The following is a 24,932-nucleotide window of genomic DNA, read 5'->3' on the forward strand; positions in this document are numbered from 1 at the left end:
AAAGATAGAAGAAGGGTGGGGAGATGGCAAGAAACAATATATAATCTAGAATCTCCCATGGCATTATAATAACCAGAAGGCATGCTTAAAGTCTCAGAATGTTATTACTCACAAAATGTAATTTTCCCTCTCACTTTGGAAAGCATAAGCAACTATGCATGACAAAAAAAATTATATATGTTAAATAAGAAACACATATGTACACATTATTATCAAATATATATAGATTAAAAATACATAGGAAATTGTAAAGAAAGTTCATTCAAGGGCTTCTAAGACTTTTTTTTTATACTTTTTTTAATGTTTACTTTTGAGAGAGGGAGAGAAAGAGAGAAAGTCCAAGTGGGGAAGGGGCAGAGAGAGAGGGAGACACAGAATCTGAAGCAGGCTCCAGGCTCCGAGCTGTCAGCATAGAGCCTGACGTGGGGCTCGAATCCATGAACTGTGAGATTCAGTTGGACACTTAACTAAGCCACCCAGGAGCCCCTGAGCTTTTTTTCTCTTAAGTTTATTTATCTTAATTTTGAGTGCATGTGAGAGAGTGAGCACGCAGGAAAGGGGCAGAGAGTAAGGAGAGACAGAATCCCCAAGCAGGATTTATGCTGTCAGTGCAGAGCCCAATGCAGAACTTGAACCCACAAACCATGAGTTCATGACCTGAGCCGAAATAAAAAATCAGACACTTAACCGACTGAGCCACCCAGGCATCCCAGGCTTCTAAGGCTTTTTGAGTGATTTATGGCAGAGTAACCACCATGCAAGTGATAGAGTATTCAAGGCTTTCACATTCAGGAAATTTTAAGACAGAATTTGCCAATTCCACGCAATGTGTTACATTTAGGTGTAAAAGATGTTTCCACTTATTAAAGATGTTTCCACTTATTAAAGAAAAATATAGTGAAATTATATATCAAGTTACTACTTTGATTTCTAAAATACAGGATTCTTAAAACTGGTATAACTCAGATGCATACCTGTTTTTTAAAACTGCTATGTACACATAGAGGCAACTGACATAATGTAAAGAATAGTAGTCTGGGAGCCTTAGTCCTAGTTCTGCCACCAACTAAGTCTGTGATTTAGACAAGCCACTAACACCTCTCATTTTCCTCATCTAAAAACGTCTCATTTTCCCTATCTAAAAAAATGAAGAGTTTGTACCAGATGATCAAAGATACCTCCTAGTTTTTATGAGCTGCAAAATGATTTCTATTTGAGGATAGACCCTTATAGATTACTTGCTTATGCCTTTGAAATGTCATTTACTTAGATATATATGTGCATGCCCTCATCCTATATTACTGATAATATTTAAAACAGCTTACATGTGTTATAATCTCACCTTAGACTTTCACTATTATCTTACTGTCGGTTCAAAGTAAGTTTTGTTGTAGAAATTTTGCATTTTAATATGATAGTTCAAAATGGTCTCTACTGATATAGAAGGATACTTCTGGAAAATGAGTAACCACTTATGGTAAACATGTACTTTAATGACTCATGCAATGACCACAGCCTTTCCTTGTTGGTATTCCTCAGAGCTCCATTCTCAGCTCTAGTCTCTTCACACTGGCCTGTCCTATTCACTACCATAGTTTCAATAATCACATAAACACCGAGTCTCCCAAATCTGTATTTTAGCCCAGATCTACTTCCTGAGGTCCATCTATATCCACATATTCATCGTCTATTTACATATCGCCACTGTTGTCAATATTTCAAACTCAACACACTGAACAAAGAACCAATCTCCCACTCCTCTGCCAGATCTGCTCTTCTTCTATTATCTCGATGAATAAGAACACAGTCCACTCAGATGTCCAAGCCAGAAATGTGAAGCCACTGACTTAACCCCTCTTATCCCCCACATACAATTACCAAATCCTACTGAAATGACACATCACTGTCTTTTATCTTTCCGATACTCTTTATTCCCACTGCTATTACTAAATTACTTTATTAAACCCTGATAATTTCTTAATTTCTTGCTGGATTCTAACAATAGCTTTTTAAAAAACAACAAAGTGTTGGTGAGGATGTGGAGAAAAGGGACCCTCATGCACCCCTGGTGGGAATGTAAATTGGTGTAGCCACTGAGGAAAACAGTATAGAGGCTCCTCAAAAATAAAAAATAGAACTACCAAATGATCCAGCCAATTCCACTCATGGATAGTTATCTGAAAAGAATAAAAATACTAACTCAAAAAGATATCTGCACCCTATGTTCATTACAGCAATATTTACAATAGCCAAGACATGAAAACAACGTAAGTGTCCATCAACAGATGAATGAATAAAGAAAATGTGGTGCACATATATAAAATGGAATATTATTCAACCATAAAAAAGAAAATCCTGTTATTTGCAACAACATGGATAGACCCTGATAGCATTATTTCAAGTAAACTAAGCCAAAGATAAATAAATAACATATGATCTCACTTATATGTGGAATCTAAAACAAGCAAACAAACAAAAACCCCGTAGTACTCATAGATTTAGAGAACAGATGGGTGGGTGAAGGATGGGGGTTGAGAGGGTGGGTAAAACCAGTGAAAGTGGTCAAAAGGTACAAAATTCCAGTTATAAATTAGTACTGAGGATGTATGTACAGCATGGGAACTATAATAATACTATATTGCATTGTATATTTGAAAGCTGCTAAGAGGGTAGATCTGAAAAGTTTTCATTGGTAAGAAAAAAATTGTAACTGTATGAAAATGGATGTTAACTAGACTTACCATGGTGATCATTTCACAATAAATACAAATATTGAATCATTATATTTTACATCTGAAACTAATGTTACAGTCAATTATATCTCAACAAAAAACTTTTTAAGTCAATCTTATTGGGGTATATACAATTTCATGCAATAAAACCCAACAATTTTAAGTACATAGTTCAATGAGTTTTGACAAATGTAAACATTCATGAAACTACTATACCTAACACTATATAGTATATAAGTATTTATATAATCCCAGAAAGTTCCTAGGGCCCCTCTGTAGTCAGGGGCAACTCACCCCCAACTCACCCCAGGAAACGTTGATCTAATTTCTATCACCACAGACTCATTTTGCCTGTTCCAGAGAACCATGTGAATGGAATCATGTAATTTTTTGTACCTGACTTTTTTGTTCAGCATAATGTCTGTGATATTCATCCATGTTGTATGTATCAGTTTATTTTTTTTATTGTTGAGTTGTAGTCTAGTGTTTAACCATGATAATTTTTTGCTTATTCACTGCTTCTTAGCTCAGTTTACCTGCCACGAGACACATAGACTTTGATCCATTTTCATACTGCCTCTAAAGTCATCTTTCTAAAATGCAAATCTGCTTCTGTCCCTCATTTTTTTCCAATTGTTCCTCATTGTCTGAAGAATAAAGGATGGACTTCTGAACAAGACCTTCATGAACCTCCCATGCCTTTGTCCCTAATTCCCTCTCAAACCCCCCAACTGCTTGGGCCCCCAATGTCATTTCTCTGTTTATAGTTTTTACATGTGAATACATCCAAACTGAGGAGAAAAGTGACTGTTTCAATTCATTTCTGGAAATAAATTTAGGTCCCAAGTATTACATGGCCTGACAGCTCCACCTGACTTCATATTAATCCCATACATTTTAGGACTGATACTTCATAGGTATGTGGTCAGTTGCCAATGTATTGCCTTGTCCTCATTTCATATTACACCTGAATGATCACAGAGACTAAGACATCAAGGTATAATCTTTTATGCATAAGCTATAATCACACTAAAGATGCCATTTATATCCTGCTTTTGTACCTACTTCAAGAGCATTTTTCATGTTGCTACATTCTGTTCATAAATATTATGTTTAATGGCTAAAAAATGCTCTAAAAAAGATGCATACATCTCATCAGTATAACACAGTTAAACCTTTCACCTATAGCTGGGCATTTAGATTACCTCTAAATTTTTGTGTTAAATTTAAGTAATGTTGCAATAAACACCTTCCTGTACAAAGTGTATTTTACATTTTAGGTATTTTTTGGGGGGCATAGAATCCCACAAGGGGAATTACTGCATTCAGAAAGCATGAATAATTTATGGTTTTAATATATTTATAAAACATTATCAAGTAATACATGAAAATAATTTTAACAGCCTGGTCAACCTCACTCCCCTTTCCAAGGCTTGTTCCTCAGAGACAATCTCTTCTATTCATTTATTGTAGTTCTTATACTCTATTTACCAACTACAGATATTGTTTTCTTACTTCTGGTTATGATAATGAGGTTATAGCTCAACTACAACACTTCTTACTGCCTCTGTTAATTCAGGAGAGGTTAACTTTGTAATGCCAAATGTATACATAAACATATTTCTTCTCTCTCAACTTATAATAATATATCTTTCTATTAGTATTCTTAGTCTTTTCCAATAGCCATGCACATACTTTTACATTATTAGGGCTAACAATATTTATAATTTATTTTGAAACCATAATAAAGTTGTCCATGCTAGTGGCTTTTGAAACTTTAAAATTAAATAAAGAGTATTTACGTTATGATTATATAGGTACTGTTAAGTGAAAAAACAAGTAGTAAGTTATGATTATGCTTCCTTCTACCAGGTACCAATATCATGACCCCTAAACCACTCAAAGGAAAATATTCTTACATCATGGTCAATGGATTCTCATAAAACTTTGATTCCAGCCTCTGTAAAATAATAATGACTACACCAAGTAAAGCACTAAAATTTACATTTCCTTAAACCTTGGCAAGTTCTAACTTGCTACTGATACCAAAGTCCAATGCCAGGCTTCCAAAATTATGATTGTTATTTTGCATCTGACTCCAAAAATTTTTATCATCTTATAAAGGGTGCAGACTAAGTCATAAAGCGTCCCCACCTGCCAGAGCATCCCGATAAAGCTGCACAAAATGATTGAAGATATCCTTCGGCAAACACTTCTCATCCGGTAGACACTGTAGAAGAATGACTATCTCAGACTGACCCACTGCATGCATTCCCTTGGTTGTGAAACACCAGCACTTCCTGTTCACGTCTATAAATGGAATAAATATATAAAAATAAAGACATTCTTCTTAATATTTTCCTTTAAAAATGCAGAGAAACCTGTGTTATAATACAGCAAAGAACAATATAGGTCATACTGAAACTATATAATTCAATTGTGCACTATAAATGCATTGAGCCAAAAAAACAACTGTAGAAAATAAAACATACCAATGCCTCTGGCTTTAAGCAAATACTTAGAAAAACAACTGGAAGGGAAGTAAAAGAAAAAAGCAAAAGAAAATGCAATTAAAACTTTTAACACCTATTATTGGAAGGTGTAATTACTAAAGAAAAACATTTCATTAAAAATAAAATAAATAAAACAAAACCAGGTATCCTAGGCTATAATGATTAAAGAATATATCCCCCCCCCAACCTGTATTTTAAAAAAGTCACTCTACCAAGGGAAATAATTACTTATGTAAAACTAGAAACAACAACAATAAAAGCCAATATTATAGCTTTGGATTCAGCTTGTGGCCTAAAAAATATATACTTTTACATATACTTTTTAAATTTAATCTGTGACTGAAAGATTATAGCTTTTTCTTTTTTTTTTTAAGATTTTATTTTTAAGTAATCTCTACACCCAATGTGTGGCTTGAACTTTATAACCCCGAGATCAAGCATTGCATCCTTACTGACTAAACCAGCCAGTCCTTTTTGGGAGAAAATTCTAGATAAACAGAGATATGATTTTACTTGGTTTCATTCTGTAAAAAGTGGTGAAAGTGGTGGGAGGATGGCTCTTCTGGACTACTTACTTCCACTTCTTTACCTTAAGGCTTTGTGGAGAACCAATAGCACAAGCCATATGTCATTCTTTGACACTTTTATTATTTATACTCCAACACAATAGGATCCCCAAAGGAATTGAAATAGGATTCAAATGTAATTATAGATATCACAATGTATATCAAAACTAATAGATTCCTTTTTCTCACTTTAGGGAATGTTACTTTACGTATCTAAACAGGAAGCACCCAATCCAACTATATTAAGATGGTGTACACTTCAGGAATTCTGGGTTAGCTATTTTCTAAGTATAAATTATGAACTAGATACCGTCAACTGAAATTTCAAGCAAGTTATTTTAAAATATGATTCTAGAAGGAAAGGAGGCAAGCATTAATAACTGGCCAAACATACAAGGGTACAATTAACAAGTAAACCAGAAACCTATATTTTATTAATACAGAACCTCAAAGGAAGTAGCATATAGGTGTTTCTGGTGTCTGAGGTCAACTTAAAATAAGTATACAGTGAGAATGAGAGGATAGTTCCCCAGTGCTTCCCTCCTTTCTCCAAAACTCTGCCTATTAACATTCATCCAGGATAAATGCATTCTCTATTTTCCAACACCGTCTTAGAATCAAGATTCTACTTGTCCTCTAACTCATTCTGATGCCCAAGAAACTAGCCCCAAGAACTGAGAGGTTTCTGAATCTTAACTTACAAGGTACTGAAGTTTTACTATGTGTTAGCTAACTAACATTTCTCTCAAATAAGGCTTTGCACACAACTAAGGTGTATGAGATTTAAATCTAGCATGTAAATTGTTTGACCTCCTGGATAATTTATCCACCTCCTCTACTCTGGTGGGGAGTTGTGACGTAGCACATCCATCTCAGGAAGAACTTAGATCAGTTCAACTTTTGTTTGGCTTTCCTCCATGGAAAATTCATCTATCTCATCTTAAGAGTTTCAGTTAGTCCCATAGTTGTCCTCTGGGATATATTATACAAACCAACTTCTTCCGTACTCAGTTTTCAGTAAGCTGTGGATCCATCCATATAAAAATACTTGTGTGTACCGAATTTGTAAGCTTTACTTATTATCTATGAGTCAGTAAAGTATCTCATTTTAATTAAAAAAAAATTCTAACTTACAATTTACAATTTTAACCATTGACAACAAATTTGCATTTAAAACAAATACAAGTGGGTCAGGGCCACCATCTTCTAATTGCTGCATTACTGAAATCTGTGATGGTTTCTCTTCCACAGCATAGTCTGTAAGGAAAAACAAACAAACAAACAAACAAAACATGTAAAGGATTAGTTGAAGGGAGAAACCAAGAAAGAAATCTGATGGAGGAATGGGCTGATTATCCACAGGAAAGAATTAAGCATTTGATTTGTAGTTAGGGTGAACATAGGTTTATACCTGCTGTCTTAGTGTCATGCTAATAGTGTCCCTTTCATTCTCAAAAGTAACCCAGTCCAGTTTGGATGAGAACATGGTTATCCTATGTATAGGCTTCTCCACAAAATGGGTTTATGCCATAGTCTAAAGACAGCCCTTTAATTTAAAAAAATTCACCAACTATCATAAGAAGAATTTTACATATTACATGTTCTAAGGCCAACATTTAAAACAATCCATGACGGACAGAGGTGTGTAGGAGATGAGCTAGATGGGTGATGGGTATTAAGGAAGGCACTTGTTGTGAGGAGCACTGAGTGTATGTAAGTGATGAATCACTGAGTTCTACTCCTGAAACCAGTATTGTATTGTATGTTAACTAAAATTTAAATAAAAAATAAGATAAAATGAAATAAACCATGATATACAATAAAGTGGTAATAGAAGGTAAAATAGTTACCTCTGGATGAAAAGACGTTGAGGGGTTGAGGTAGAGGAGAATCCTTTTTATTCTATATCCTTTAGTACTGTTGAAATTTTTTACCATTAAAAAATTAAACTTTAGGAGCACCTGGGTGGCTCAGTTGGTTAAGTGACTGACTCTTTATATCGGCTCAGGTGGTGATCTTGCTGTAGTGAGATTGAGCCCCACATCATGTTCCGCACTGAGCATGTAGCCTGCTTGGGATTCTCTCTCTCCCTCTCTTTCTGTCCCTTCCCCCCTCTCAAAATAAATAAATAGACATTAAAAAAATTAAACTTTAAAAATGTACCCAGATAATAAAAGTATCATAAAGTGACTGGTTTCATGACACACTTCCTCTAAGTCAAGAGTTCAGTACATATATCAATCACCAAAATCACCAGTAAATCACACAACAGATTCCAAACAAGGACAAGTTATTGAGACCTTGCACAGAACCTTTCCCATTTAATCCCTGAAAGCACAGTACGTGATATTCAGCCACGCCATTTTGAATGACAGTAGCCTTCCCAGCTTGAAGTCAAAATCATGGATAACAACTATTGTAGAATGTAAAGATACAGAAAAGGAACTGAAAACCTGTAAGTTGCATGTTGTTTGATTAGTCATATAAAATGCATCATTATACTCAGACTTTCACTCTTCGCAGATGACATGATACCCTATGACATGATACTCTATGGAAAACCCAAAAGACTCCACCAAAAAACTGCCAGAACTGATCCGTGAAATCAGCAAAGTTGCAGGAAATAAAATCAATGCACAGAAATCGGTTGCATTCCTATACATGAACAAGGAAGCAACAGAAATAGAAATCAAGGAATCGATACCATTTACAATTGCACCAAAACCCATAAAATACCCAGGAATAAATCTAAACAAAGAGGTGACAAATCTATACACTGAAAACTATAGAAAGCTTAGGAAAGAAATTGAACAAGACATAAAAAATGGAAAAATATTCCGTGCTCATGGACAGGAAGAAAAAATATTGTCAAAATGTCAATACTACCCAAAGCAATCTACATATTCAACACAATCACTATCAAAACAACACCAGCATTCTTCACAGAGCTAGAAAAAACAATCCTAAAATTTGCATGGAAACAGAAAAGACCCCAAGTAGCCAAAGCAATCTTGAAAAAGAAATCCAAAGCAGGAAGCATCACAATCCCGGACTTCAAGCTATATTACAAAGCTGTAATCATCAAGACAGTGTGGTACTGGCACAAAAACAGACACTCAGATCAATGGAACAGAATAGAGAACCCAGAATATGGACCCACAAACGTATGGCCAACTAATCTTTGACAAAGCAGGAAAGAACATCTAATGGAATAAAGGTAGTCTCTTCAGCAAGTGGTGCTGGGAAACTGGACAGCGACATGCAGAAAAATGAACCTGGACCACTTTCTCACACCATACACAAAAATAAACTCAAAATGAATGAAAGACCTAAATGTAAGACAGGAAGCCATCAAAATCCTCCAGGAGAAAGCAGGAAAAAACCTCTTTGATCTTGGCTGCAGCAACTTCTTACTCAACATGTCTCCAGAGGTAAGGGAAACAAAAGCAAAAATGAACTACTGGGACCACATCAAAATAAAAGCTTCTGCACAGTGAAGGAAATAATCAGCAAAACTAAAAGGCAACTGACCGAATGGGAGAAGATATTTGCAAATGACATAACAGATAAAGGGTTAGAATCCAAAATCTATAAAGAACTTCTCAAACTCAACACCCAAAAAACAAATAATCCAGTGAAGAAATGGGCAAAAGACATGAACACATACTTCTCCAAAGAAGATATCCAGATGGACAACCGACACATGAGAAAATGCTCAACATCACTCATCATCAGAGAAACACAAATCAAAACCACAATGAGATACCACCTCACACCTATCAGAATGGCTAACATTAAAAACTCAGGCAACAGCAGATGTTGGCAAGGATGCAGAGAAAGAGTTTCTCTTTTGCACTGCTGGTGGGAATGCAAGCTGGTGCAGCCACTCTGGAAAACAGTATAGAGGTTCCTTAAAAAACTAAAAATAGAACTACCCTATGACCCAGCAATTGCACTACTAAGTATTTATCCAAGGGATACAGGTATGCTGTTTCAAAGGGGCACATGCACCCCGATGTTTATAGCAGCACTATCAACAATAGCCAAAGTATGGAAAGAGCCCAAATGTCTATCGGTGGATGAATGGATAAAGAAGATGTGGTGTGTACACACACACACACACACACACACACACACACACACACACACACACAATGGAGTATTACTTGAAAATCAAAAAGAACGAAATCTTGCCATTTGCAACTGTGTGGATGGAACTAGAGGGTATTATGCCAAGTGAAATTAGAGAAAGACAAATATCATATGACTTCACTCATATGAGGGCTTTAAGAAACAGAACAGATGAACATAAGGGAATGGAAGCAAAAATAATACAAAAGCAGGGAGGGGGACAAAACATAAGAGACTCTTAAATATAGAGAACAAACAGAGGGTTCCTGGAGGGGTTGTGGGAGGGGGGGATGGGCTAAATGGGTAAGGGGCATTAAGGAATCTACTCCTGAAATCATTGTTGCCCTATATGCTAACTAATTCAGAATTAAATTTTAAAAAATGCATCATTATAGACAGGGAGAACAGATACCATTTCCTACTGACAAAAAGAAACGAAAAAACTATTTTTTGGATGTAAGGGGAAATGTCTACTCTGCCAATGAAAATATTTATTGAAAAGAGAAATACTAAGTGACTTTTATTTTTTTTTTAATGTTTATTTATTTTTGAGACAGAGAGAGAGAGAGAGAGAGAGAGAGAGAGCGAGCGAGCCCGAGTGGGGGAGGGGCAGAGAGAGAGGGAGACACAGAATCTGAAACAGGCTCCAGGCTCTGAGCTGTCAGCACAGAGCCCGATTCAGGGCTCGAACCCACGAACTGCGAGATCATGACCTGAGCCGAAGTCGGACGCTTAACTGACTGAGCCACCCAGGCACCCCTAAGTGACTTTTAAAAAGAAGAAGATATTTGTATGAAGTTATTCTACTGGAATACAAAATTGCAAAATTCTGGTGAAGAGACAGTAATAACTAGTTGTTTCTTAGTAGGAGAGGTTTTGATAATTAGATTTAATGAAAATGGAACCTTGTACTCTTATTTAACAATAGAGTAGGCCAATTTAACTTATAAATCTAAGACTTACCAAAATAACCAAAATTTGAAACTTAAGTCATAATTTTACTAACAAAAGACTATTTTTAGAGGGTTGTAGTAAAGTAGCAAAGGCACTATATAATCAAAAGATGCTTAACTTTATATGAAAATTCATTGTTAAACTATTTGGGACATGGCATAATACCTTCAGCCAACGTTGCTGAGAGCCCACTCTAGGCCCAGCACCATAGTAGGAGAAGACAGAAACGTAAATTAAGACTGAAGGAATGCATGGTCTAAGTGAAAGAATCAGACCTATAAAATATCTAAATTACAATAAGAAAAGTGTTAGTACAGTAAAGGTCTATAAGAATTCAAATGGAGATGAATTAAAAATGCTACTACAGAGGTAGCATAGGTAAGAATTCAGAGAAGGGTTTTTCATTAATCTGGGATTCTGAAAAATTGAGGAGTTCTTCAAGGAGTCTCCATTATACAAGGGTATGCTAGGCAGAGAAAAGGAAGATAAGGAAAATATTAATTACATGAGTACTTTGCACCTGGCACTGTTCTTGCTATATAACTTCTAGTATGAAATCTGATTTAATATTCACAATAACTTTTAAGTAGGTGTAGTTACATAATTTTTTTTAAGACTAGGAAAAAGATTCAGAGAGGATAAATGACCTACCCACTGGATCACAGCTAGAAAATAAGGGTACTAGGATTCGATTTCAGGTTTGTTCAGTTTTGCAGTCCAGTCCATTCTCTCCCCACTATTCCACAGCATATGAAAAAATATGGAAGTGTAGAAAGTGAATATTCAGAAAGAGTAAATAATCTGGAGTATGCATGTAATATGCTGGGGTATTGGCTAGAAACAAAGTTAAAAAGGAAAGTTGAGATAAAGTTACAAGGAACATTGTATGCTAAAATAAGTAATTTATACTGAAGGCATTGGGAATCCATTGAATGCTTCTAAGCCAGAGCAATATATGATAATATCTATGTTTAAAAAGATAATTGGCAACAACATGGAAGATAAAATAAAGGAGAGAAAGAATGAGGGCAAGGAGACCAGGTAAAAGACTAGGACAAAAGTGTGGAAAGATTATTGATAAATCATCTCCTAAAAATGTACTAACTAAATGCTGATCTGGATCTACCAACAACAAACTTTCACATAAAGATAGGCATTCCTTTGGCTGCATAGAAACTTTATTTCTTACCAGAACACTAAAAATGTTTTTTTAACAATAAAATTGCTACTTAAGTTCAGCGGTCTCTGCTTACTTTATGTACATTTCTGAATGCATATTATACTGCAAGACAAAAAGTTACATTAATGTCCTGACTTTATCAGGTGGGCCAATCCTACAACCATAAGCAACTCTTAAGAGTATTATGTGCTTTAAAATATAGAGAAAAAAGTGCCAATGAACTACATTTGTATAATATATACTTCCAACGAATGAAATGACCTTATAAAAACACAAAATTTACTCTAAAACTATCAGTAACAGCAACAATTATTCTCATGCCACTGAGTAGCTGTTTTCTTTGTTGGAAAAGAAAAAGGTAGTTAAAACTCAAATTCTCTCTTAGAAGATAACATCTGGCATACTTGCCATTACTATGACTGTTTAAATGTTTCTTTTTTTTGTTTTGTTGTTATTGTTTAGTTTATTTATTTTGAGAGAGAGAGAGCATGAGCAAGCACAGCATGGAGCCCAAAGTGCAGCTTGATCTCACAAACTGTGAGATCATGACCTGACCGGAAATCAAGAGTCAGACACTTAACCAACTGAGCCACCCCACGATCCTTGTTTAAACATGTAAGTCCACATACCTCCTTTTACACCAGTGGAGATGAGAATGGGAGGAAGCCCATCTTCAGGAATTAGGTTCATTGCACTGCCAACAGGACTTCCAACCTGAGTTATACTCCCAGAGAACAGAGAAATATCCGCCTAGGAAAGCAAATCAGCAAAGTGAGCATTACAGACAAGTCAACACTTTAGCAGAATACAAATGGGATATAAATGGGAATTTAAGTGAAAATTTGCAATCCATACTTTTTGAAAAATAGCACAAATTTCTCATTAACCTGTGGTTTATTTCCCAAAGGACTGGGTTTATACTATGAAAATATTTCCAACTGTATAGTTTCTCTTTCTGGCATCATGAAATCAGAATAAGAAAAGAGGCCTTATAGCCTGGGTTAAAGCTTTCTTTACCCAGATCTTCTCTGCCATAAAAGAAAATATTTTTTAAAACCACAGTGGCAACAGAAACACAATTTCAAAATTATCTCATAATTTCTGAACCTTCAGTGAGTGCATTTGGGTCCATTTAAAGTCTCATTTTCATTGATCTTTAAAAATAGCTTTGAGAAAAGTGGTGATAGTTGTACAGCAATGTGAATGGACTTAATGCCACTGGTTTGTACACTTAAAAATGATAAAAATGGCAGATTTTACATTATGAATATTTTACCACAATAAAAAAATTAACAGATAAAATACAGAGATTAAAATAAGTCATTATTTTCATTTACTATACAATTAAATAAAACTTCAAGTTCATTTTTCTCTTCATTAATATGAAGATCATATTTACTACACTATTTAATAAAGTATAATGTTACAAAAAGACATTTGGGATAGAGTTAAATCCACTTAACAATTTAACAGAACATACTCAAAATCTATTAAAATAATATTCTCCATATTCTATACAACTTAAGCAAAAAGAAAAAAAAGCCAAAGACTAGAAATAATCCAAATGTCCATTAACAGGAAAACAGATAAACTGTGGTATATCCATATAATGGAACACTATCCAGCAATAAAAAGATATTAATTTTTGGTGCACACAACATGAATAAATCTCATAGTCATTAGTTTGAGCAGCTAAACACAAAAAAGTTAGAAGCTACGTACAAAACAATATACACTATATGTTTCCATTTACATGAAATTTAAGAACAGTCAAAACTAATCTATGGTGACACAAGTCAAAATAATGGGGCTACCATGGAGAAAATTAGGCAGGTATTGATAGAAAAAGGGCATGAGGGAACCATCCAAAGTGATGGAAATGGTCCTGGAAAATACCCAGGTATTTCACCTGGGTAGTGGTTGCACAAGTGTGTGTGTGTGTCTATAAGTTCATCAAGTTGTCTCCTAAAGATTAATGCTCCCTAAATACTTTACTATCTAGATTTTATACCTGAATAAAGATTAAAACTATTTTTTTTTTAATTTTTTTTTCAACGTTTATTTATTTTTGGGACAGAGAGAGACAGAGCATGAACGGGCTAGGGGCAGAGAGAGAGGGAGACACAGAATCGGAAACAGGCTCCAGGCTCTGAGCCATCAACCCAGAGCCCGACGCGGGGCTCGAACTCACGGACCGCGAGATCGTGACCTGGCTGAAGTCGGACGCTTAACCGACTGCGCCACCCAGGAGCCCCAAAACTATTTTTTTAAATATGTCCATGTTGGGGCATCTGGGTGGCTCAGTCAGTTAAGCATCTAACTTCAGCTCAGGTCATGATCTCTCAGTTCATGGGTTTGAGTCCTGCATTGGGCTCTGAGCTGACAGCTTGGAGCCTGGAGCCTGCTTTGACTGTGTCTCCTTCTCGCTCTCTGCCCCTCCCCAGCTCATGCTCTGTCTCTCTCAAAAATAAATAAAACATTAAAAAAATTGTTTTAAATGTCCATGTCTTATTATATTTTTATCTATGCTATCTATAATTTAGGATGCTATCAGTTTTTAGTGGGGTTTTGTTAAAAATTTTGCAATGTTCTCAATACATCATATAAGAGGAAATTTGGAAAATTTTATTGGCAAACCATTATTACCTGATTTTAAAGTCTAGTACAGGAAATGATGCATAAAACCACCTTTTAATATCATAGAAAGTGGTCATTTGGCCTCTATGTACATACCACCTGTGAAAAGGAATTTATTTCATTCACGGAGTACCTATTAAGTGCCACACACTCTACTAGGCCATAAAGATGAGAAAAATATATTCTAGTCTGGCCCTAAAGATAACTATTATCCCAATACTTATCTGGTAAAATAAAAGAATTATTAATCTTAAAATGAAATTCTTCTAGTTTATCAGGTAAGTATTTTTTTATCAGATAAGTATTGAAAAAGTGTTGAATAATGTGAGAGACAAAAATAAAATAACTAACTTGGTTTAATTTTGCAAAATGAGCTGAATCTTGTTTCCTTGTAACAGTCATTCACTAGAGCTTCCTCTTGCATTCAAACAGAATTTATCTTCTAAAAACCTATCAGGGGCTCTTGGCTGTCTCAGTTGGTAAAGCATGCAACTCTTGATCCTGGGGTTGTGAGTTCAAGACCCACGTTGGTTGTAGAGATTACTTAAAAATAAAATCGTTAAAAATCTTACATGGCAACCAAAAAGTAGAACAGAAGAAAGTAGAGATGCTTGGTTGAACAGAAAGGAATAGAGGGACTCCTCGGCCACCTTTATATGGCCTGGCCCTTCCTCATCATGGCACTCCCAAAAGGTCACCACAGAACCTGTGAAACATTGTTCGAAAATCAATGTACAAAGGGGGCAGGATTCCCTCTGCATTAGCTCTAACTACAGCAGTAGCCTGAGCTCACTGAGAACAACCTTCATGAGAATCTTTTCCCTGAAAAAAACCTTCCAAATACATAGCAAACAAGAACTGATTTTGCCACATTTACTTTACTCCCGAACCACACACATACATCCTAAACTGTACCTGAAACCTATAGGCTTCCACAGAAAGGTCACTCAACTTAGAAAATGGCAAGACAGAAGAGCACAATGCTGAGTAAACTAAGTACTCACTTTTAGATGCCGTTTTGTTTTCTTACCTCTGCCGGTAGAGGACTGGTAGTTACTGGTTTAACTGGGTCATGTGAGACAGCCAAGGTTCCTGCAGAGGAAGTTCCATTCACTGTTAATTTGGCTGCATCAGCAACTTCTCCATTAGGCAAGATCCCATCAGCAAACCAAACTCGCCTCTGCTCTCTGGGCTGAGCCACTTGAGGAGCCAGAAAAATAAAACAGGCATCACTGTGATATTGGTAGCGTTTCTAACATGAAAGAAGAGAAGGTCACCATTTCCAGAAGTACAAAGAAGTCACTATTTAGCATCTTATAATTATAAATATAAGAACTGTAACTGTGTATAAAAGTGGTTATAAATTAATAAAATACAAGTTTAAATATATTCTTTATTTCTATAACTTAAACATAAAGATTTAAAATACTTTGCTTTAAAATATTAAGAGTTTGTAAGTACACTTATAATTATGTCACTTATTCTGTTCCATATCACTGACAGAGAAACTAAGAAAGGTGTTTTAAGTGCCTAGGAAATAAATTAATCACAGGGAAAAAATATCTAGCAATAGATGTCCACATCTCCTAAAAGTATGAGGTTTCCGTGGGAATTAAATATCTGGAAAAGTGATATGGTATTTTTAAAGGGCAAAAGATGCCCTGAAGAATGTTGAAGAATTATTTACTAATAAAGGAAGAGTTAGCACAGATATGTAAGAGAATTGGGAAGCAAACTGACCAGATCTCTGGCTAAAGAGTAACGGAAGATGAAAAAAGACTGATCTGGCAGTGCAAAAGTGGTCTGCAATAGGGGAAAAGCTGGAAAACTAAGTCCGATGAAATGATCTCTTTAAATCCAATTCCAGAAATCAATTCCAAACAGCCAAAACAAAGAGAGACTAGGGAAGAACAACAAAAATGACAAATGAAGTAAAGAGAGTAAAGATTTTAAGAAAGAAAGCCTGAACTCATAAAAATACAAGGAGTATGGCTAAGGGATGATCTGAAGAGGGGAAAATGGGGAAGAACATGATAACGTCAGTAGAAGTCTCTGATCTTCAAAAGGGGAGGAGGGCTATCTAGCAAGGGAAAGGGAATATTACTAGACAAAAAGACATAAAATTAATGAAAGAAGATTGATTTTAATTATCAAGGGAAACTTCCTGACAAGACCATTTTAAGGAAATACATAACTGTTATTTTTACTACTGATAATTTCCTGAACTTACAAAGTATCTTTCACCTGACAATATCATAATCATAAAGATATAAATAAACTAAAATAAGTTGAGCCCATAATTTTCTATCATATGATATAATCAAAAAGTTCTGGAGTTTATAAAAGTCTATGTACCTAACAATATGTTCATATTCTTATTTGGATAGATTAAAAATGAAAAGAGAAAATGGCAATGGGTTTTCAAAATGCAACACTAAAACGGGCTGCTCCAAAGAAAGAACTCTCCATTTTCATAAACTCCTACAAAGAACATTAAGGTAGGCATGAAGCTAGGATTTTACAGGCCAACTTCAAATTCTGTATCTCTTTTCAAGTAGAAGCAGTGTAATCACTCCATTCTTAAGTTGGAGAGAGTATTGGTATATTTTTGGAGGTGCCTCCAAAATATCAGGTAACACAGTATTATTCTTTACTTGCCCAGAAATAGTCTTGACACATTTCTCACCTTGTTCCTTCCACTTTAATAACCACCCAAAGGGACTTATCTACAGTGTTTTAAAGACTTGTGCTGTAAAATCACATCAGCACCTTTTCAGAGGAACTTGGTGAGGAAAAGGAGAGAGAAGAGCACATGATTCCCTACCTTCTGCTCCAGGGTGCTTTAAAACTCCCACAGGTACCATCACAGTGGGAGGTGGAGAGCTCAGGGCTCCTGAGGCCTGAGCTTGCTGCAAGGGAGGGATAGTAGAACAGTATTCAGCAGGATTGTTAGGGTTAGGGCTCTGGCTTGAGGCACTCATCATGTTCTCCCAGGCTTGAGCTAAAGCAAATACAGACAATCAATGTGAATGGATTGCAAAATATGGACATCAAGACCTCCTCAATATTGGATAAATAATGTAGCTCTTCCTCATTAACACTCATAGTACTACTCTCTCTTCCAACTAGTGAAAGTATTAAGGAGATAGGTTATTTTATTCAATAAAGGAGACCATTTAGTTAAGTAAACTATTTGGAAGCAACAAATAAGAATTATGTGATAGTTCTGGTACAGACTAATAGCAGATCAGTCTGAGGTTAAAGACTAGGCCCCTGGCTTCTTTAAAGGAGACCATACATTCCCTTAAGAGGGAGTGAAACATCAAACTTACTAAGGGTTTGCAGCTGGGATGGCAATTTAGATATTTGGGGGTGGGGGGGCAGGTTTAACATTCAACACATTTTATAAAGTTCTTCAAAAATCAAAATTGGGCCTAAAATAGCATAATTCCATTGTATGATATTTTTGTTTCATTTACAGACTTTTAGGCTCTTCTTAGTTGAGGTAAAAATTTCACTTGAAAAATTCTAAAAGCTAACGCTGAAGAGAACACATCTCAACATTTTTGTGAATTCTGCTATTGTGTAATCATTACCTCGTGTAAAAGTATCCAGCAAAAACAACCAATTTACATCTTTGGTGTGTCTCAAAAGCATAGGACCCATCTGAACATGAAAATGTGCCAATATCATACAAGTGCCATCAACCAATATGAATGATTACAAGTGTGTTAAGATTCTGTATACTCTATAATTTTACTAAATATTGACATATCAACTATTGTCTTTAAAGTAAATAAGATGAAAGGAGCTACAGAAATGAAAGATACCAAATTTTATCTTCTAGGTTCAGGTAATACCACATGCTCAGGAATGGAAAACACCCAATTTTTTAAAGCATCTTTTTTAAAACTCTCATTCAATATCAAAGAATGATCCATAAGATCATGAATACTTATTGCCTCCAAACTTCAGGACAAGGCTAAAAACAATAGCTAAGTTCCTTTGAAAGCATTGGCAGAAAGAGGGGAGGAAGAGAAAAGGAGAAAGGGAAAAAGGGATAGGGAACACTGAAAAGCATCAAATTAAATATTCAGAAAAAGACTTCGCTAAGCCATGCGAGAGGAAAGACTGCTGGAAAAACCAGAAAAAGTAGATTACTTTAGGATTCCCTGGTAAGGGCATCCTTGGCTTAATAAAAATAAGTATTCCATATGAATCCTCTGCCATTTCCTTCATCTTTGGATATGCCAAGTTAAAAAACAAAAAAAGAAGCCATCAAGTTGAAAGACCTCATCAAATAAAAGAGGTACTGGGTACTATAATTAAGCAGCATGCTCTTTTCTGTGGATATATGTCTGAAAATGAAAGCAGGAATAAAAATCATCAATTGAACAACTGAGTGAAGTAACTACCATCTAAAAATTGACCCTTAAGAGTAGAGAGAATGAATTAATATTTTGATCAAAATTGTAAGAATTCAGAAATGGGAGGAAATTGGGTGGATCACAGGAGATCAGAACAGATCAGATTAACTGACATGCAGTAGTTAATAAGCCAGCAACAAGAAAACATCACTATGAGCAACGCAGACAGACAGAGCAGGAGGGGTCTTGAGCAGATAGATTCCCGCCTCCAGGAGGCACGCTACCCTGGCACAGGCATCAACTTTTGTCCAAGTTCAAAATTTTATTCGTAATTCTTCTGGCAACTGTACAAAGACATACAGAGAAAATACTATAGCCTGATTAATTTTCTTGTATCTCTTTACAAAAATACTTTTTTTTTTTTTTTTTGTAATTCTAAACTAAAATGCCCTTGGATTCATTTCCAGTCCCACAAAAGATGAACACTGGACAAGCTATATTTACCTTCTCCTGGCCATGTTCTTTTACCATATAACTAAATTCAAAACCAATATTCTTATAACAAATCTAAATAGTATTAAGGAGATTTCTGACAGAAAAATGAACTCCTCTACTTGATCTGAAACACTAAATAATTTATTTTTAACAAGATGAGTGACAACCAAGTTGTTAATAAGAATACACTTCAAGTTATTAAGGTATTTCCTAGAAATAGACAGCTTCCCTTGAAAGGAAAACCTCAGTCCAATTTTAATATTTCATCATCTGAGTGGTCAATTGCTTCCCACCCCCATCCCACTCCAGTCATTCCACAGGAGCATTAAAGCCACACAGCACCAGATTTCCATCAGAACCTCCATTCTTCCTGCAAAACTTACCTGACTTTAACATTTGTTTATTAAGTTAGGCACAGGGATTCTGAAATGCTACAATATTCTCAAAACATGGAAATTTGTTCCATATTTTTAGTTAAAGTTGTGACTTTTGAGAAGGTGAACAACTTATAGAGAAAGGCAGGAAAAAACAGTAGTCTTTTCATAGGAATTCTCTTGTTCTGGCTTGGTAACTGTGAATTCAACCTGTTTTAATACTTACCATTCATTAGCACTGAATGGCAGATTACACATACTCTAGCTTCCTTTCTATCCATGTATAACAGTTTACATTTCAGGCTACAGCAGGAAGCACAGAAAACCTGTAGGAATAAGAACATACTAAATTTATTTAGGGTAACAGTACAAAGAGAGCAAGCCAATATTGACCAACACTGACAGGAAACCATATTACTACAACACTAAAAACTTCAAAGGAAAATGCAGTTGAGGAAGCTGGGCCCCAAGACTCAATTCAAAAGCAACAGTGAGATGACACGTCTGTCAGCAATAAGGAAAGTAAAAGTCTGGCTGAAAATAAAAACATTACCCAAGATCACACAACAAATACACAGCAGGAGAAAAAAAAATGACTTGCCCTTAGGCAAAATTCCTATACACAATATCACATAACATGGGCATTTAAAGATAACTAACTACATCTGCTATCTTTGTTTGGAAAGGCAATATAGCAGGGTGAAATAAACAAACATTGGGAATTCCAAGTTTGAACTTCTGATTTTTATTCATCTTATAGATGGAATAATAATAATACCAGCTCTTTTTACTGGTTTGCTATGAAAGCTAGGAAAGCTCAAAGTATACAACTCAATCATAAAAATAAGCACAGCCCTTGGGATGCCTGGTTGGCTCAGTCAGTTGAGTGCCGAGCTCTTGATTTCAGCTCTGATTACCATCTCACGATTCACAGCTCCCACGTCGAGCTCTGCACTGGCAACATGGAGATTGCTTGGGATTTTCTCTCTCTTTCTCTCTCTGCCTCCTCCCTGCTTGTGGGTACATGAGCTCCCTCTCCAAAATAAATAAATAGACTTAAAAAAAATAAGCACAGCCCGCAGACAATCAAAAATTCATGAGGCCAATTTCCAGCACCTTATTTCCACCTTCCAGGGTTGGTTCTTGATAATTTTACTTTCTTGTCCCTTCCACATTAGACAACAAGAATCTCCTCAGCTCCCTGTTAAGATTTATTTTCTTGAGAAGTCATTAGTCATTTATCACAGAGAGCTTCATATGGGCAGAAAGCTGTTCCCAGTAAATTCTACTAGTCCAGTTTTTAGAGTCAAGAAGTATCCATCTTACAAAGACAAATCAAGAGATGAGGTCAGACTAAAGACAAAGTGAGAGAGATCATCGCCTCTCTTACTAGGTATGATTAATATATCTAGCTACCATGATTAACAATTTACAGTTTTCAGAGGCTTTACATTCTCAAAGTAACTCTGCAACAAACAGAGTACAGGAAATAGATTACTTCTATCAGAAGAAACTTGAGTTTGGGTGATTAAATGACTTGTTCAAGTCCACAGCAAACTGTATGAATACAAGCACTTTACATATACTATTTCATTTAACCTCTATGAATTCAGTCACTTACAATCAACAGAGTTGAATAAACAAATGTTAAGCAAAATCATTCAGCTGTACAGCTAGTAAGTTACATAGTAAGTCTCCAAAGGCTCTGTTCTTAACTACTATGTAATACTGCTTCATACTAATTCATATATGGTATTTCATTTTGAGACCTGACTTTTCCTTTTTCCTCACCATGACTATATCTCATCAATTGCTAAATCCTGTTGGTTCTCCCTCTTAATCTCTCCCTCTCCATCATTACTGCTGCTGCCTTTATTCAGGCCTCTACTATCTGAGGCCTAGAAGATGATCACAATCAATTATCTGTCCTCCTAATCTTCAGATGTGTCTTTCCAATTCATCTTTCACACAAACAGTAAATGACAGAACTTTCTAAAACAGTAAATCTAATTATGTCAATCTTCTTAAAAACTTTCAATAACCTTTCTAATCAAGAGGTAAATCCAAGAAGCCATCATTCACTCATTTATGCTACAAATATTTGAGCCCTAACTATGTGCTGAGCAGCAGACTACCCTATTAGGTGTAGCAGTGAACAAAATAGATATGGCCCCTGCCTTCATGAAATTCATAGTCTACAGAGGTTATTATCTAAAATTAAATAATTACACAAGTGAATAGAAAATTACTTGCTTCAAAAGAAGTACATTAGTAAAATAAGATGTAATCTAGGCCTTACCTAGATTGACAGGGTCAAGAAAGGTTTTATTTAGGAAATGACATAGGTAAAATATGAGGTAAAAGTTTTCTATGCACAAAAGAGACAATAAGCAGAGGAAACAGAAAGTAGGTCCCATTAGGGGAAGAAAGCATGGCTCCATCAAGGAACTAAAAATAGTTAATATGGCTAAAGGCCCTTAGATTAAGGGAGGCATAGAATAAGCTGAGGCCAGACAAGACAAATATGTTTCCACTCATGTGTGGAATCTAAGAAATGAAACAAATGAACAAAGAAACAAAAAAAAACCAGACTCTTACATACAGAGAACTGGTGGCTGCCAGAGGGGAGGTGAGTAGGGGGATGGGTGAAATAGGTAAAGGGGATTAAGAGATACAAACTTCCAGTTATAAAATAAATAAGTCACAGAGATGAAAAGTAGAGTATAGAGAGAATACAGTCATTAAGAGTAATGTACAGAATTATACAGATAAAAATACATTATACAAATAAAAATAACACTGTATATTAGTTATACTTCAATTAAAAAAAAGAAGGCAGACCAAGCAAAGTTTGTACAGGTTGTATTAATAATTTGGGTTTTTGGGGCACCTGGGTGGCCGACTTCGGCTGGTTGGGCGGCCGACTTCGGCTCAGGTCATGATCTCGCGGTCCGTGAGTTCGAGCCCCGCGCCGGGCTCTGTGCTGACAGCTCAGAGCCTGGTGCCTGTTTCGGATTCTGTGTCTCCCTCTCTCTGACCCTCCCCCATTCATGCTCTGTCTCTCTCTCTATCTCAAAAATATATAAACATAAAAAAAATTTTTTTTAAATAAAAATAAAAAAAAATAATTTGGGTTTTTAAAATTTTTTAAAAATCTTTACTTATTTTGGAGACAGACAAAGACAGAGCATGAACAGGGGAGGGTCAGAGAGAGGGAGACACAGAATCCAAAGCAGGCTCCAGGCTCCGAGCTCTCAGCACAGAGCCTGACACAGGGCTCGAACTCAGACTGTGAGATCATGACCTGAGTCAAAGTTGGATGCTTAATTTTGTTTTTTTAATTAGAGCAGTGGGAAACCACTTAAATGTTTTAATCAAAGGGGAAGATATGGCTACAGTGTAGGGAAAAAATAATGGATTTGGAATTATTCAATATACAGAACTCAGTCTAATACACATTAGCAGAATGAAAGAAATAAACCCACATAATCATCTCAAAGCAGAAAAAGCATCTGACAAAATTCAACACGCTTTCATAATAAAAACATAATCAACATAAAACATAATAAAAACAGTCAAAAAACTAGAAATGGAAGGAAACTACCACAACATAGTAAAAGCCATATACAAAAAAATCCATAGCAATAAATCTAACCAAAGATGTAAAAGATCTGTATGCTGAAAACTATAGAAAGCTTATGAAGGTAATTGAAGAAGATATAAAGAAATGGAAAGACATTCCTTGCTCATGGATTGGAAGAAAAAATACTGTCAAAATGTCAATACTACCCAAAGCTATCTACACATTCAATGCAATCCCAATCAAAATTGCACCAGCATTCTTCTCGAAACTAGAAAGAGCAATCCTAAAATTCATATGGAACCACAAAAGGCCCCGAATAGCCAAAGTAATTTTGAAGAAGACCAAAGCAGGAGGCATCACAATCCCAGACTTTAGCCTCTACTACAAAGCTGTCATCATCAAGACAGCATGGTATTGGCACAAAAACAGACACATAGACCAATGGAAGAGAATAGAAACCCCAGAACTAGACCCGCAAATGTATGGCCAACTAATCTTTGACAAAGCAGGAAAGAACATCCAATGGAAAAAAGACAGTCTCTTTAACAAATGGTGCTGGGAGAACTGGACAGCAACATGCAGAAGGTTGAAACTAGACCACTTTCTCACACCATTCACAAAAATAAACTCAAAATGGATAAAGGACCTGAATGTGAGACAGGAAACCATCAAAACCCTAGAGGAGAAAGCAGGAAAAGACCTCTCTGACCTCAGCTGTAGCAATCTCTTACTTGATACATCCCCAAAGGCAAGGGAATTAAAAGCAAAAATGAATTACTGGGACCTTATGAAGATAAAAAGCTTCTGCACAGCAAAGGAAACAACCAACAAAACTAAAAGGCAACCAACGGAATGGGAAAAGATATTTGCAATGACATATCGGACAAAGGGCTAGTATCCAAAATCTATAAAGAGCTCACTAAACTCCACACCTGAAAAACAAATAACCCAGTGAAGAAATGGGCAGAAAACATGAATAGACACTTCTCTTAAGAAGACATCCGGATGGCCAACAGGCACATGAAAAGATGCTCAACGTCGCTCCTCATCAGGGAAATACAAATCAAAACCACACTCAGATATCACCTCACGCCAGTCAGAGTGGCCAAAATGAACAAATCAGGAGACTATAGATGCTGGAGAGGATGTGGAGAAACGGGAACCCTCTTGCACTGTTGGTGGGAATGCAAATTGGTGCAGCCGCTCTGGAAAACAGTGTGGAGGTTCCTCAGAAAATTAAAAATAGACCTACCCTATGACCCAGCAATAGCACTGCTAGGAATTTACCCAAGGGATACAGGACTACTGATGCATAGGGGCACTTGTACCCCAATGTTTATAGCAGCACTCTCAACAATAGACAAATGATGGAAAGAGCCTAAATGTCCATCAACTGATGA

The 24,932-nt window shown here is 35.9% G+C and overlaps 1 protein-coding gene across 2 annotated transcripts in view; it reads right to left on the bottom strand.

Moving 5' to 3' along the window:
- The window catches only part of ZFYVE9 (zinc finger FYVE-type containing 9), a 212,817-nt gene that overhangs the window by 67,244 nt on the left and 120,641 nt on the right, over nucleotides 1–24,932 (bottom strand). Inside the window, exons 5-10 of one of the 2 annotated variants that reach the window (XM_047870988.1) lie at nucleotides 20,176–20,275; nucleotides 17,538–17,714; nucleotides 15,744–15,805; nucleotides 12,706–12,826; nucleotides 6,946–7,068; nucleotides 4,887–5,042 (exon numbers count right to left, since the gene is read on the bottom strand). In XM_047870988.1, the coding sequence (XP_047726944.1) occupies nucleotides 4,887–5,042; nucleotides 6,946–7,068; nucleotides 12,706–12,826; nucleotides 15,744–15,805; nucleotides 17,538–17,714; nucleotides 20,176–20,275 (739 nt within the window). Of the gene's footprint in view, nucleotides 1–4,886; nucleotides 5,043–6,945; nucleotides 7,069–12,705; nucleotides 12,827–15,743; nucleotides 15,914–17,537; nucleotides 17,715–20,175; nucleotides 20,276–24,932 lie in introns of both variants that reach the window. The other variant, XM_047870987.1, reaches the window with a different exon arrangement.

This window comes from Prionailurus viverrinus, chromosome C1 (genome assembly GCF_022837055.1).
Source record: "Prionailurus viverrinus isolate Anna chromosome C1, UM_Priviv_1.0, whole genome shotgun sequence".
Taxonomy (NCBI): domain Eukaryota; kingdom Metazoa; phylum Chordata; class Mammalia; order Carnivora; family Felidae; genus Prionailurus; species Prionailurus viverrinus.